At 31.0% G+C, this 16,790-nt stretch overlaps 1 protein-coding gene across 2 annotated transcripts in view; it reads left to right on the top strand.

Annotated features, from left to right (window-relative positions):
- Positions 1 to 9,224, top strand: part of LOC127287432 (ATP-dependent RNA helicase bel) — a 43,083-nt gene extending 33,859 nt beyond the window's left edge. For both annotated transcript variants that reach the window (XM_051314376.1, XM_051314369.1), the window contains exon 8: positions 4,817 to 9,224. In XM_051314376.1, coding sequence (XP_051170333.1) covers positions 4,817 to 4,917 — 101 coding nt within the window. In that variant the 3' untranslated portion in view covers positions 4,918 to 9,224. The remainder of the gene's footprint in view (positions 1 to 4,816) is intronic.
- Positions 9,225 to 16,790: the final 7,566 nt, after the last annotated feature.

The raw sequence follows: 16,790 nt of genomic DNA, 5'->3' as shown, positions 1-16,790 counted from the left end.
CATATTTGTGGACAAACTGGCAAGGGCCTTTCCACTGCCTTGATATGTAGTTTTCTAGGTTATATTGCAAACATGGCATTACCAAGTAACTGTCGTTTAATCTGAGAAATGTCAGACTTGCGGAAAAACTGGCAAGGGCCACGATAGAGCTTTACTTAAAGTAGAACTAAGTAGGGAAATTTCTGCACGGGATACCTCATATACATTCAGAAGCAGAATTTTATCAGCTTTCCAACCATCTAAGTTAGAAGTCTCTAACTTTTTTTTAACTTGAAATATCTTGCTTTAAAGTCAGCGCCGAATGTCCACTCCTCGAACGTTAGTCGTACCGACAATTTCCGACGGTAGTGTATATATATATATATATATAATAATTGGATAAGTTTAAATAATTACCATCTTATTTTTTTCGTTTAACATATAATATGCAAATGCAATATTTAAAATTCTTTACGACAGATAAAAAATTTCAAAGTGTAATAGCTCAAAAAAATTTACTAACACTTTTTAAACAGAAGTATTAATTTGCTATATGATCTTTATTATTACTTTTAAGTTATGAAACCTGTAAAAGGAAAGGATAGAATACCATCCATTTTCTTTAAATATTTAAACTTCTCGATAACCACAAATGAATAAAAAATATTCGTTCTTTGTTTTTAAATATTTATCTAATTAGAATCTAACCTTTGTTTAATGACAAGTTTTTAAAAAGTGATATTTATTTAAAAATTAACTTAAAATGTCAGGACATTGTTCAATTTCTTGTGACTTTTTTTGGTACATTTATATATTTATATACGGCCTTATAAAAGGTCCATTAATCTAGCTTGTCCACATTGTCCGATCTGGATGAAACCTATTGGAAAATTAAGGGCTAATTTAATGCTAATTTAATGCCCTAATGACGAATTTAATGCTCGGCATTTACTTCGAAAAACTTGTAGACAAGCTAGCTTAACATTAAGGTAGCTTGTCCACACAAGGAAGGAGCACTCGTAGAAAGGTCTACTATGGGTTAAAATTTAGGGCTTTTTTAAGGCTCTTGAATGCTCTACTGCCGAATTTAATGCCAGCATAATTAATACGCAAAAATGTATAAATTTGAATTCCTTAAGAAAAAAATTTTCTTCTTTTTTTATTCGAAAAATTCATGATTTTTTCTAAAAATATGAATTTTCCTTAAAAACAATATGATTGTTGCGTTTTGAAAATTAGATTTATTTAATTTTTGATTTTTAAAAATTTACTTGTGTCATTATTCCTAAAATTCAAATCTCTCCGGTTCAAATAGCCAAGTTAAACTTGTTTTTTTTAATGTGGAACGTTATTCCCTTTTCTTAGATATCTCTCGCCAATTTAAAAGATCGAATTACAAAGAATTAGGTAGCCGAGTTATGGTGTAATTACGATTAATTAAATTTGTTCAATTCTTTTACATCTGTTTTCTTTATTTCAAGGATGAGAATGATACACAACAATTCTTTTAATGAAGTGAAAAATGAATTGATATTATACATTGGTTGGAACGATACAAATATTATAATTCTTACCTATTTCTATTATAGGTCCTTAATCCTACCTCTCCAATCTTTGGATAGAAGCGGGCGACGAATATAAAAATTGTTGTTTTTCACCCTTGGTGAAGTAGATTAAAATTATTGCACCATTATTATTATATGGAATGATTCCCAATCAACCGTAATATAATAATAATATGCGTTCTCTTTTTTTTTTTTTAATTGTTTTTAACGTCCTGAACTAATTGAAAAATTTAATAACTAATTAATTAATTTTCGCGGTTTTAACACAAGAAAATAAACAATAAATCTACGCTTGTGAATAATTCACTCCATTATTATTTTTATCTTTACTACTCGCCGTTTTAAAGAAAATAATTAAAACTTTAGTTATATTTATCAAATTGTAAGTCGAGACGGACAGTCCCGTTTAAGCAAATATTCGCGATCACAAGTTTTTAATTCGTGAAATAATAACTCGCGACTCGCGACGTTAATCTGTTTGAAACACTAGAAGACTGCGATTTTTGATGTGTTTCATTTGGTTTTTATGGACACTGGTTAATTGTCACAGGTGGGAATTGTGGTGCAATAAGGGTCTATAGTTTCGCAACAAGTCGTTCAACTTATTGAACAAATGCAAGCTTGCAATTTGTTAAAGGCATTGAACTTATTTCTCCTTTTATTTTTGTAGAATATATATCTCTTTTTTTAAAAAGAAAAGAGAGACCGTTTTAATAATTAGGTTCTTTCCCTTTTCTATATTTATTGGAAAATCCTTTTTGGAATTTCTTTGGAAAAAGGTACATTCCTTTTTCTGTTTTGAAATCGTAGAAATAATTCAGCCTTTTTTATTTTTTTATTTAATATTACAATTTTTGCGATAATAATTTTGGAAAAATTTCTATGGAATATTAGGAATGGAAATTAACCTATGTCCATAATTTTGAAATTGATTTTAGTAAGTGAGTTTTTCCCTTTTTTCTTTATTCTCTTATTCAGCGAATTATTTCGCAATATTGTGAATCTCACAGACGTAGAGCTCAATTAATTATTAGTCCTTGATTTAATTTGATAATCATTCCATTTGATAATAATAATGGTATTCACATTCTTCCCTTTTTTTGAATTTAATATAGTAACTCGTAGAATATACTACCATTTTGAATCTATATAATAACAAGATATTTTAATTCCCCTTTTAATAACAATAATAATAATTGAGTCGATATATACACATATATACACATATATGTGTATAGTATCAATTGATTCTATATAATAACAAATATTTTATTTCCCCATTTAATAACAATAATAATAATTGGATTACTATACATAGCTATGTATATATAGTACTTTTTGCGATTTTAATATAATATCAATGTTAGTATTTACTCCTTTGCTTGAATGTTGAAATAGTATTATTCATTCGCATTCAGCGAATTTCCTGAGCAAGGGCCCATTCCTAAAACATTGCAACAGAGTTGGTTGTGTTGCAATGATTTAGAGAAAAATTTAAAGTAACTTTATCTAAGTTCAATGAACTTTTTTGTTAATTAATAAATGTAGAAGGGTTCATTACAATGATCATCAACTCCAATCGTGCTCGCTATATTTTTCCTGTAATCTATACGCAAAAATACGCATGTATACCAAATATGAACTGTCTTGGTCAAATAGTGTGTGCGCTAGAAGGATTAAACGCTTTTTTCAAAATTTTTGACTTTTCCTTGACAACGCTATGTAAATCGATCCGAATCATGTTTGCTATATTTTTCCTGTAATTTTCGCGTAAAAATACATAAGTGTACCAAATTTGAGCTCTCTATGTGAAAAGATGTGGCCACCAGTGGGGGGGGGGGGGGGTACATAGTCATTTTTAGGGATTTTTCGTAAAAATTCATGGTTTTTCCTTGACAACGCTATGATAATCAATTCCTATGAGATTTGCTATATTTTTCCTGTAATCTACACGACAAAATACATATGTCTACCAAATTTCAGCCCTCTAGATAAATTCGTGTGGCCGCTAGGGGGGGGGGTATATGCCTTGCTTCAATAGTCTCATTAATAGGGTTCCCCCTTTGGGCACGGAACCCTAAAAAGACCGAACTTAAAAGAAAAGTCTAAAAAATGTTTAATTTTCTAAAAAAAGGGTCAAATTTTAAATTTTTTGAAATTTTTTTTTGCATCTTTCTGTTTAAAAGTTACAAGTCTTCAAAAATTCACTGTTTAAATTTTTTCAAAAAATTCAGTTTTTGAAAAAACCTAACAATGCTTCGTGGTTAAAGTACTCACCCCTAGGGCTAAACTATGTGCAAGTTACAGCCCAATCCGACCAACTTTTTTTTCACTTAATATACTACAGGAATTTTACCCCATGTATATATAGCTTATATTGTACACAATGTAACCAAATTGCATTTTTCATTTTTATAATGCAATCAGTGTTTCGACTAATTTCTAGGCCGTAATAAGCAGTTTATTCATCAATGAGTTTTGCAGTTTATTTTCCTTTGCCACCAAGACCTTTATTTTGTTTTTTCACTTTTCCATTAGCCATTCATTTTTGCACATGACCCCCCGACTTCTATATAATTTGTATACTTTACTCCATATAACTCTTTTGATCTTACAAACATATCACATCTATTGCTCGGTTCAAAAGAATGGCAAGTTTCGTAAAGTAATGGTCCTGGCAAATTCTAAATACCTTTAGAAACTAGTTTCTATTTCAATAGTTTCTACAATTACAGCTAGATGTTAAATTTTAATATTTCGAAATGAATATTTTACAAATTAAAAACTAGCTTGTAGCATAATAGCCCCTAATGTACCAGAAAAGCCCCGGTTGACGGTATCTTTGATTATGCAATTGTAAAAGTTTATGATAATTAAATTTTACAAGATATTAACTTAATATTCATAAATATAGTCAAATATTTGATATAATACTCAATTTGATGGGAATCTATCATAAAAATTGCATAGATGCGAGCGAATCGTGCACGCCTCATGTGATTTTCTCAAACCAAACCTATGTATCATAATAACCCAATTTACCCTAATTCTTAAAATTTTTTGTTTTTAAATATGACATTTTTGTTATCTATTTGCGCAACTTATTTATAGTTAGATAACATTTATGAAAATAGAAATTATATTTAGTGAAGATTGTGTGAAATAATTATGTAAAATGAAAATTCAGATAAATTAAAATTTAAGATATATTTATTTAAACAATTGTCTAATAATCAAATATGTTAATGACATTTTTTTTCATTGTTTATTAGGTGGTTATGGAGGAGGTTACGGTGGTAATTATAACAACTCTTCGTATAACAATTCTAGTAACAATGGCAGCAATAATTCTCATGACTGGTGGGACAAGTAAAGAGTTTTATCAGAATTCGTGCGGCAACTGTTACTATCATTATTGCTATTTCGCAAGCAAATTTAATTATATTTGAGAAAGACAAACAGTACATACAACGGTACACATGAGTGAAAATAATAATCTACGCTGGAGATCGTAGTCGATATGTCTTCTAATAGAAAATATTTTTAACAGCTATACACACATTTGAAATTTTCGGCTGATATGAAAGTTCATTTGAAGCTCATGCTGAAAAATTTTCGCGCTACTGAAATTCGTAAACAGAGATCCTTTTCTCGTATGTGCTTAACATCGAATAAGTACCAAAAAAGAATTTGTGGAACTTGTTTCGAAATTTCGATATTGCGATTAACTGTGCCGATTGAATGCATGTAGAATAAATTATAATTTATCAATAATGAGTGAAAAAAATTGGTTGATCGTTGCTGCTATTTCGGCCATGAATAACACACACACACACACACACACACAATAGGTGAATATTTAGCAATATGTCTAGAACCCCTGTCGGGACATTTAGGCTCGTTATGACTTCACTATGTAATATTTAGCGATATTGGTAAGCATTTTTTTATGAATCAGATGACTAAAGACACTATGATTTCATTTGAGAGTAATTTAAAATAACAAAATTTAACTTTAAGTACGGACAAATGTCAGCTGAATTAAAAATACGCAAACTAATATCGCATAAACATTAATAATTTATGTTAATCTTTTTCTTAAAATTATTATTCAACGACGAATGGTACGTTGTTATTTTGGCGTTTACAGATATTATGCTCATTATAAGTTGCGATGGTAACTTCATATGAAGTGACCACGCGGCAATATAACCAACCAAATATATCAAAATCTTCAATTCAATGTAAAATGAAATTTAAATTACTTTTCTAATTTATTATACCCTTTTTTGAAAAAGGGCCATTTTATAACAATAAAAGATGTAAAGTGTCCTGATGATTTTCAAGCTCTAAACACTGAAATTGTCGTTTTTCAAGAATAATATGAACGTTACTAATAATATTTACAACAGTGATGCATGTAGAATAGACAAAATTTTAAAATTACTGAAAGAATGGGTAATAAAAAAATTACACAAGGTTGCAGTTACAGAAGGAGTAGAACAAAAAAAATATATAATGCACTCAGTCGGTGATTTTGAACTCTTAATAAACAATTCGAGCCCTTAAACCGGTCAAGCACCAATGCATATTTGTATGATATTTTATAATCATTGATCAGTAATATATATGTATGTGTGCATTATAATATTGATCAGTTATATACATAACGTTAAAGTACTTTAAAAAAAAATACAAAAAAATACAAAAAAACAAAAAACACGACTGTGATATTGAACGATCTTGTGACATTCAATTTCCACGCGAGTTAAGAAACGAAGAATTCTCAAACTGCAATTATAAAATTAATTATTTAGTTAATTTATTTATGGGTTTTGAATGTCGGGAAGAAAATTAGCTCACTTCTTTATAGAGCTAAAATGAAATATACGTCGTTGCAATGTGTACTACAAGAACAAAATGTGGCTGTTGTCCGAAAAGGGAGGGCTGAACAATAGCTATTGTAGTCCTTAAAAATCATATTTTTCCGGGCATTATTTTCACTTAAATGCCAATCCAGAATGACTTTTTTAAAGTAGCTGATTCTGGATCTCTACATTTAAAACACGAAGCTCATTAATGATGGACGACAATGCTCGCAGGCGTCATTGTCGAAATTGTTAATGACGTCTTCACAAAGCAACGGTAGTGCTTTATGGGATTGTTGATGTCCTTTATATAAGCATCGAGTTCTTATATCTATAATCTATGCGCGAAAAAAAATTTAAAGTACAAATTCGATTTGCGTGACAACTGATAGAATTTTTAGACTTGTCACAAACTTATAAGTATTATATTATTAGATTTATAGTACCATCGAGTGTATGATACTTAGAATGTCGTGTGTCGTATGCTAGTGGACCAAGATGTGAATGCTTTTCGATGAAGATTATTATATCGATTAGTGTTCTGAAATGTTTGCAAATAGAAAAAACTGAAAAATGAAAAAACGTGACAGTCTTATCAGTTTATTCATTGGTATGCCATCAACATCCGAGAGAAAAATATATTTTTTTTCGGTAGAGAATATTTTACTTTCAAATATAAGTCTAATGTTCTATTGCTTTTCTTTTAATAATAATCGGCGTGCAATGTGCTTTTATTGTAAAATTTCATTTTAAAGAACTTTTTGTTTAAGCATACCAAGTTACAGTTTTAAATTTTTTGTCTAATAATAGCTTATTTTTTCCTCATTTCTTTCCGTAAACGATATGAGAAAAGCAATATCTTGTTAACCAAAATTGTTAATCTAAAGTTAAGAGCTTCACCTAAGTTTTATTTAACTCCAATTTGGAATCTTGTGCAATTTAAATTTCTTATATTAATTCTTACGTACATTTGATAATTACTCTTAATGCGTATAGTTCTTGAATTTACAGTAAAATCCCTGTAACTTTAATTTACATATATATATATTTTTTTTTTGTTTCCTTGACAATTTCAATTTAAATGCTATCTTTACTTAATTTAATACTTCAAATTTATTGTGTGGAGCATAGTTAAATTTTTAAGTTCACTTTACATATTTTTAGCTCTAATTTTTTGTGATTAAAAATATTAGAGGTTAATAAATTAACATGTAAAGCGGGCGTTGTTCCTGTCCATCAGACTGAAATGAACTAATTTAAAGAAAAGGGGTTTTTAAATAAATGAGCGTGAACGAGGAACGTAAACAATTTTTTAATCGAATTTATTTATAAAAAATGTTTTTTGCTTTGTTTTGTGAAAGATTTTTTAAATATAAAAACAATATGTAATTAAAATGATTTTTGGTCACGTTTAGTCCTCTAAGAGTTATCGGACGAGCAGCCTTAATAATTAATTACTATACGGAGAGATTGCAAAACAAGGTTTTGGAAAAATGACAGGTTAGAAAAAAGAGGGATTTTGAATATTTATCCGATAATGTAAATTATTGTAGGATGGCGATGTTGACTGTGACTGCAATCATTACTGAAAAAGCAAATTATTTCACAGATTTTTGAATAGAAAAATGAAAATACATGAAAAGACATTTGCGCAGCGCAATTAGCGAATAAAGTAGATTATAAGTTAAATTCTTTATTAAGTAAACAAGAATAATTTGTTCATCCATCGTTTGTACGAGTGATTTTCTTTTTTAACTTCGAAAAAAGCTTCATTGTTATTATTGAAATGAAATCGTAAGTCAGTATGCTTTGTACATGGTCTTTACCAAGTTTTTTAAAATAAAAATATAATGTGTCACTGCGTTGATCGCGAATAGACGAAAGTAAAAAAGTGAAGCATATTACACATAATAAAGCATTAAAACTGTAATTTCTGTATTCATACGAAGTACATTGGTTGCAATACGTAAATTAGAAAAGATTAAATAAAATGGCAAAGAAACGCTGTCTTCTATTGATGAAGCTCTCTAAATCTTAATTACTAATTTTGTACTAGCGAATTTGAGAAAAGTTCTCCACGAACTAATGTCATTAGCACTTTTATTAATTTTTGGTAAAAGTTTAGTATTTTTTTTCATTGAGAATGGCTATTAAATAACCAAAATTAGTCAAATTCACAACTAAATCAGTTGAAAAATGAGTTCTCTAAATTTCATTAGTAGAAAATTACTAATTCAGTATTAGAAAGTAGTTTAGACGAATTAAATAAATGTCGCTTGTCTTTAAATCAAACAACATTATAGTCAGAAAGCTTGATTCATTCTTGAAATTATGTATAACAGGAGAAAGTTACACTTCACTTTATTTTAATGTAATTAATTAAATAAAATCCCATGTAGAAATTGTCAAATCGGAGACAGATTTGGGATCATTTTGGGATATAGTGTTAACCTCAATCTGGACTAGACTGGCGACATTATAAAATTTCTGCAGGGAGTGTGGTGGAAAAGAAAACATTTTAAAAACATAAAATGCTTAATCTGTTTTGTCTTTCTTCGCCCAACGATAAATATCATGTATCATTTGTAACTTTTCAATACTGTTATATAACTATTTCCGCTCGCATAGAGAAAAGTCAGTTTTCTTTATTGAGCGGTAAATGTACCATTCTGTCGATCATTTATTAGTTATTAGAAATTTACACACTTATCATTTAAATTAAAGTTGTAAAAATACGTAGCATTGGAACAGAATCAAACATTGTACTACGTCTTGTGGATATTAAAAGAAATAAAAAGAAAACAAAAAGATATATGTTCAAGATGTATGGATTTATGACAAAATAACAAATTAATTCAATTACCCCCCAAACCGTTTAAACGCTGCTGCAAATACAATCGAATTTAATTTATATTTTCCCTGTTTTAATGTATTCACTTAATTATTTTTTATAGTGTTATACAAAGTGACAGGAAAATTATATGAATTAAATCACAATAAAGAGATTACAAAAAAACGTATCCTAACATTTTTTTATTAAACCTTTTAATACTGGTGAGCCAAAAGTTCTGAACGTTCAAATGAACGAATTTTTTTTTTTTTAATATATAAATTATTAAAAATTCTGATGACAATGTAAAATAAAACGGTAAATTAAACAATTATTAAATTAATAGCTTCTTTTTAGATATTTAAAACAATATTTTGTAATCAAATTCGCACAAAAAGTTGCAAAAAGAATATCTTTCATTTGAACGTTGAAAACTTTTGGCTCATTAATACTGAACTGGTAATAGGTTATGAATTTAAGGAACAATTTGCAAAATATACTGTCCATAATCATAAAAAAGCTTTCTGACCGTTTGTAGAGATCATCAAAGCATGTACTATGTACTTAAAGGTCCTTCAAATTTTTAATTTGTATTTATTATTTTATAGTACTATATAATTGCTAGTTTTCTCACATTTACCATTAGCTATATTTTTGGAAAAAAAATTTGGAATCACCTATGTATTTCATTTAAAAGTTCAATCTATATCTATATAGTTGCGCAAGAAACTTTCGTTCTCTTGTAGAATGGAATATAAATTGATCTTATTTATCTTAACTAAACTAGTCTTTAAAACATTTTTTTTAATTTTGTATATTTAACTTATTTTATTTATATTTTATTTAAATTCTATTATATATGTATAATATTTACGTACGAATTTTTGTTTAACTATACCTATATGTTTACGAATGCCAATTTGATTAATCGAATGTATTATTTCATATAATTATTATGAGGCATTCTTTGGAAAAAAAACACAAAAAAAAGTTCTGGGTTTGTCTTGATACTTTTATAAATTGTTGTCATATGTACATATATATGAAATTAATAAAACCTTAAAATATAAATTCATTTTAAAAAGATTATAAAAAGTAGGAGTTCAAGTTTTGACTTTTTAGATGAGACTCTCATTTTCAAATTCGTGTAACTTCTATTAAACTTTCTGGATTTTAGTTTGTCAATAAAGATTTTTGAAGCATTTTTTATGTAGTTTTCAGTGCCAAAGAAAGTTTAATCTTATTTTTTTTCAAATGAACTCTTCTTTTTCAATTTTAACCCCTTATGTCCCTTTAAAAAAGAATTTTGTTAATATTTGAAAGCTGAAATTTTTTCCAACAAAACTGTATAACTTTAAAAAGGGGACAACATGTGAAAGAAAAAGTAAAAAACCGCGCTGCCAATTTATAGTACTGATGATTTTACTTTTGTTTTGTTATTTCATGAATACTTTGCTTCCTCAAAGAAATATGTCAGATATTTCAAAAAAAATTTTATTTTGGCTATCTTTTTCTTCTTCTTTTTGTTTTAATGGCCTCTTATATATACAGGTAGCCAGTACTGATCTTTGGCTATCAAATTGATGAAATTCAGTCAATTTTGCTTCCTCTCCTCTCGAGGAAGCTTTGTATTCGTGACAATTTTCGATTTTTTAAAAATGGGTTATATGGGCTTATTTTTGTCTAGAATGTTTTAAACAAATGTCCACATGTATATATGTGTGTGTGTGTATGTCACAAAATCTTGTGTACATATTATCTCTAATCACACGGACAAAAAAATCAAGGGAATATAAGAAACCTAGTCTTCTTGGTAGAAACAGTAGTAGTAGTAGTAGTAGTAGTATAGATTGACGTTGGCATTTAAGGTGCTTATATACCTCAAATTTCGATCAGATGAACATTATTTCTGGACCGTGAAAATGCGTGAAAAGTAATTTTCATGGCGGGTATTTTTGAATTGTTTTAAACAAAAAATGTTTTTTTAAGAAATATAATATTAAATAATTGTTTTAATATGTAAGAACACTTTAAAATAGTGATAGAGAGATGATTTGATTAAAAAATTTAGCAAATTTTGCTTTAAAACGTTTTCTGCTACAAGAAAGTGTAAAATGACGATGTTTGTGAAAAGGTTTGTACAGTGCTTCTTCCTTGTGAGTGTCTCTCAGAGTTTTGTTTATGTTATGTCGTTTCTTTTTAACTTGTAATAAATAATGAGTGCTGAAAATAAATCGGTAAGTTGAAATGTTTATCAAATAAATTTAAATTCTACTAATTGTTTCGAATAACTGAAAGAAACATGTACACATGTACACTGTACAAACCATTTCACAAACATCGTCATTTTACACTTTCTTGTAGCAGAAAACGTTTTAAAGCAAAATTTGCTAAATTTTTTAATCAAATCATCTCTCTATCACTATTTTAAAGTGTTCTTACATATTAAAACAATTATTTAATATTATATTTCTTAAAAAAACATTTTTTGTTTAAAACAATTCAAAAATACCCGCCGTGAAAATGACTTTTCACGCATTTTCACGGTCCAGAAATAATGTTCATCTGATCGAAATTTGAGGTATATAAGCACCTTTCTGGTTGCAACCCCCGGTGCAAATTAAAAGTGATTCTAAATCGGACAAAGGCGTACCGACAATGAGTTAGAAAGAGAGAGAGAGCGCGCGAGATTTGAATAATGATGAGAAATGTATAGAAATTGTATAATTGAAATTAAATTTGAATGTTGGCTCGTTTTAAAAATCTGAAAATGTGAGAGGTTATTCTAGGGGAGGGATTAGTGAGGTATTGGATGCTGCAGAAAGGTGGAGGACACTTTAAAGCTCTCGAGAGTGCCTTCAAAAGGTTCGGACGAATTGCATCAAATCTTGGGCAAGCCCAAAGGATGTGATCCAAGTCTTCTTCTACACCCGCACTGCAGGAACAATTACTCGAAGATATATAATTTTTCCTAAACAGACTAGCGGCTAAGTTATAGTGATTCGAACGTACGCGACACAATGTTACGATCCATGATCTGCGAGCTACAAAATTAGAAAACCACGGTTTTCTTCTAGGTCTGTAAAAAAGTTGTGTGTAATGAATACCTTTATTTTTACCTACATCAATAAAATAAGAGTTACAACTTTCGTCGAGTTGTTTGCGCGCAAGACTATAGAAATCCGAAAAGGGAAGCTGAATATTTAATTGTGCGAGATTTGTTGATGCTTCTTTTGCCGCTTTGTCAGCTGCTTCATTGCCACCGATACCCAAGTGACCAGGGATCCAGACTAACACTGTCGGGCGTTTCAAGTCAGAAAAGACCCTTAGGCGGTTTCTAATTGCGAGAATTATGTAGCATTTTATATTATAAATATTCTTAGAGTTTAAGTTTTTGAGAACGCTAAGTGAGTCTGAGAAGATTACTGTATTAGTGAGATTAGAATTAATTATATAATCAAGTGTAAATAAAATAGCCAATGCTTCAAGAGAAAAGATAGTGGCAAATTTAGAAATCTTGAATTTAGAAGTTATATTTAGACTGGGACAAACGAAAGCGCAACCTGCCAAGTTGTCCTTGTCTGACTTCGAGCCGTCAGTGTAAAAGAAGGTATGAGTAGGAAAGTTCATATTAGTTAGTTCTTTAAATGAAGCTGAAGGGTTTTGGGACCCTTGGAGTGATTTACCCAAATCAAGATAGATTTGGGGAGTGAAAATATGATCCTCAAAGAGGAATTCGAAATAAGGATCAAGATCCTTAGTTCTGATTAATTCGCTGTATAACTTTGATTTCGCTCATAGGCAATTAAAAGGGGATAGTTAAATTGGGCAGCAAGCCTGTCCGGTAAGGGGTGATTATGGATAGAAGAGATTCTATATAAGTACTTTTTTGCGAGAAAATTATATCTTGTTCTTATGGGGGGTTTAAAGCATTCTGCTAACATTACATTGTTAGGAGTGCTCTTCCTGTAGCCAACGGCTAGTCGAAGAGCTTGGTTTCGAATTTTTTCAAGGCGGGAAAGATTCTTATGGGACTTAAAGTTTGTAGCAGTGAATCCATAATCATAACCGCTTCTAATTAAGGAGTCAAATATTTGAAGCAGTAGTTTAGGGTCTGCCCCCCACCACGTGCCTCTAAGAACTCTTAAAACATTTAAAATTTTTCTACTTTTATCACATAAATAATTAAAATGGCAGTCGGATGAACCGGATTGATGAAAATTAATACAAAGATACATAGCTGAAGGGGAGGGTTTAATTAATACATTATTTAATGATAAGGTAAGAGTAGGGTCATCTAGATCAAGTTTTTTGTTACTAAAAATAACTAATTTTGTTTTTTCCGGACAGACTTCCAGGCCTCTATCCGATAAGTAAGTGGAGAGTGAATTAAGACTGTCTTGGAGAGAAGTTATTATTTGGTTGATGTTGGGGGAGCGACAAGTAACCGTCAGGTCATCCGCGAATTCAGAGATTATACAATCTGCAGGAATACAAGTATAAAGGTTCCTAGTGTAGATAGCGTAATTAATGGGGCTAAGAATGCTACCTTGAGGTAGTCCAACAGTGCTAATTTTATGGCCAATAATTTCACCGTTAATTTTTACAAGCATATTTTTACATTTTATTGAGTTGTAAATAAAGTGGGATATAGACTCAGGGATACCTATAGATCGGAGATCTTTCACTAGGATAGTAGGGATTACGCTTGGGAAAGCACCTTTAAGGTCAAGGAAGAGCGCGCCTGTAAATTCACGCTCGGCAAGACCGGTCCATATTTTCTGTTGAAACCAATGCAAGGTTATCTGTACAAGATTTACCTTTTCTAAAACCGTATTGAAATGGACTGAGGATCTTGTTGCGTTCAACAAACCAATTTAATCTATTGTATATAATTTTTTCAGTGACTTTAAACAAACAGGAGGCTAAGGAAATTGGACGGAATTTACCAGGAGTGGATTTTGGAAGAAAAAAGATGAGAAAGTTGTTCCAAGAGGGGGGAAAAACACGGTTTGAAATAATTCTGTTAAGTACCCACACAGCACAACATCTTACACTAGGCCTACAGCAGGCTTACATGTAAGGTTTGTAAGGTAACATCGTAAGCCCATAGTAGACTTACAGTAAACCTAAAATGTCCGCCTTACAGTAAGCTTACATGGTAGGGTCGAGGTAAGCTTACATGGTAGGGTCGAGGTAAGCTTACACGGTAAGGTCGAGGTAAGCTTACACGGTAAGGTCGAGGTAAGCTTACATGGTAGGGTCGAGGTAAGCTTACATGGTAGGGTCGAGGTAAGCTTACATGGTAGGGTCGAGGTAAGCTTACACGGTAAGGTCGAGGTAAGCTTATGAGTAAAGGCTGTGGTAAGGTTATTATTAAGTTGTAAGGTTGAGGTAAGGTTGTGGTAAGCTTACAAAGTAAGGCAAGTTATATTCAAATAATAATATTAATAATAAATAAATATTCAATAAAAAAATTTTTCTTTTGCCTTATTCTATTTTGGGAACCTATCATTTCGCAGAAAGTTTTGAAAACAAATTTGGGAGGAGTAGGATTCGAACCCGGGACCGAAGTATATACCTAACAACCTAACCAACTGAGCTAAACGGGGAACTGACAATGAGAAAAGTAATCTTACTTTTAAAGTGGAACCAAGAAGATAATCAACTCCTTAAAAGCAAGATTACTTTTCTCATTGTCAGTTCCCCGTTTAGCTCAATTGGTTAGGTTGTTAGGTATATACTTCGGTCCCGGGTTCGAATCCTACTCCTCCCAAATTTGTTTTCAAAACTTTCTGCGAAATGATAGGTTCCCAAAATAGAATAAGGCAAAAGAAAAATTTTTTTATTGAATATTTATTTATTATTAATATTATTATTTGAATATAACTTGCCTTACCTTGTAAGCTTACCACAACCTTACCTCAACCTTACAACTTAATAATAACCTTACCACAGCCTTTACTCATAAGCTTACCTCGACCTTACCGTGTAAGCTTACCTCGACCCTACCATGTAAGCTTACCTCGACCCTACCATGTAAGCTTACCTCGACCCTACCATGTAAGCTTACCTCGACCTTACCGTGTAAGCTTACCTCGACCTTACCGTGTAAGCTTACCTCGACCCTACCATGTAAGCTTACCTCGACCCTACCATGTAAGCTTACTGTAAGGCGGACATTTTAGGTTTACTGTAAGTCTACTATGGGCTTACGATGTTACCTTACAAACCTTACATGTAAGCCTGCTGTAGGCCTGGTGTAAGATGTTGTGCTGTGTGGGTATTGATAAAAAGACAAGCAGAGCTTCATCTGGGAAATGTTTAATAATATTATAATCTATTTTATCAAGGCCTGGTGATGATTTGATTTTACATGAATTTATTGCTATTTTAAGTTCTTCAAATGAGAAGGGTGCTTCTAAAAATGGATTAGGGTCAAAATTATTTGGAAAATTATCATGGAAAACTGTGGGAGGATATAATTCGTCAACTAAGGAATGTAGTTTATTTATTACTTCACTGTCTGCCGAGCATGAAGCTATTGGTGGTTGAGTAAAGCGATCTTTAAAATTTTTAATAACTGACCAAATTTTTGAAATAGGAGTATGTCGATCTAAGGAGTCACAAAAAGTTTTAAAAGATTGCCGTTTAGTTTCATTGATTGTTCGTTTAACTATTGCTTCGGATTTTTTGTATTCAAGAAAATGTTTGTAATCAGAACATTTTTTGTAGTTTGTTAATGCTAATTTACGTTGTTTAATTGCTTCATCGCATTTACTGTTCCACCAAGGCGCTGGGGTGAAGGGACGTTTGTTTGGGATGATGTTGCGCGGTGTGTTGTGTGAATGTTTACGCTGGGGGCAAGCAAATTCAATTGAGTCATCGACAAGATCTGTAAAGTATTTGTAGTCGGAAATCGGATCTGTTGTGTTTAAATTATTAGTGTCAGATTCTACGGCCAAACGGAGTTTTTCTGTGAAAAATGTCCATTTGATTGTTTTAAGGTTATATTTGTGAGAGGAAAATGTAGAGATGGGTATAGTGATACCTAAGGATGTAAATATTGGAAAGTGGTCACTACCCATTGCGTCATTGTGAACAGTCCATGAAGAAAGTGTATAAAGGTTTGGAGAAATGAGGCTTAGGTCAAGTACCGATCCAGGATTAGGAGGACGACCTACAAAAGTAGGAGGACCATTATTCAATAGAATAAGGTCGGCAGTATCTAATTGTTCACAAAGATTGTATCCGTTCGGGCAGGTGTGGGAGCTTTCCCAAAGAGTACTATGACTATTGAAGTCACCCCCTATAAAAACAGAGCTGAAGCCAGAATTTTTAACATAATTGAAAAAAAGTTTCCAATAGTTAATAGGTGTTTGTTTGCCCGGAACTCTATAAACTGAAATTATTAAAAGTTTTCCCAAAGAGGAATCAATGGACACCGCTAGTGTCTCAAACATATCCTCCTGGGAAAAAATTGTATCAATTTTCGTAAAAACTAAATTTTTACGGATGGCTATCACAAGACCACCACCCTTATTAACG

This window comes from Leptopilina boulardi, unplaced genomic scaffold (assembly GCF_019393585.1).
Source record: "Leptopilina boulardi isolate dan_hultmark-lab unplaced genomic scaffold, ZJU_Lbou_2.1 LbouV2_122, whole genome shotgun sequence".
NCBI classification, from domain to species: Eukaryota; Metazoa; Arthropoda; class Insecta; order Hymenoptera; family Figitidae; genus Leptopilina; species Leptopilina boulardi.
This window is presented reverse-complemented; position numbering and strand designations above follow the sequence as displayed.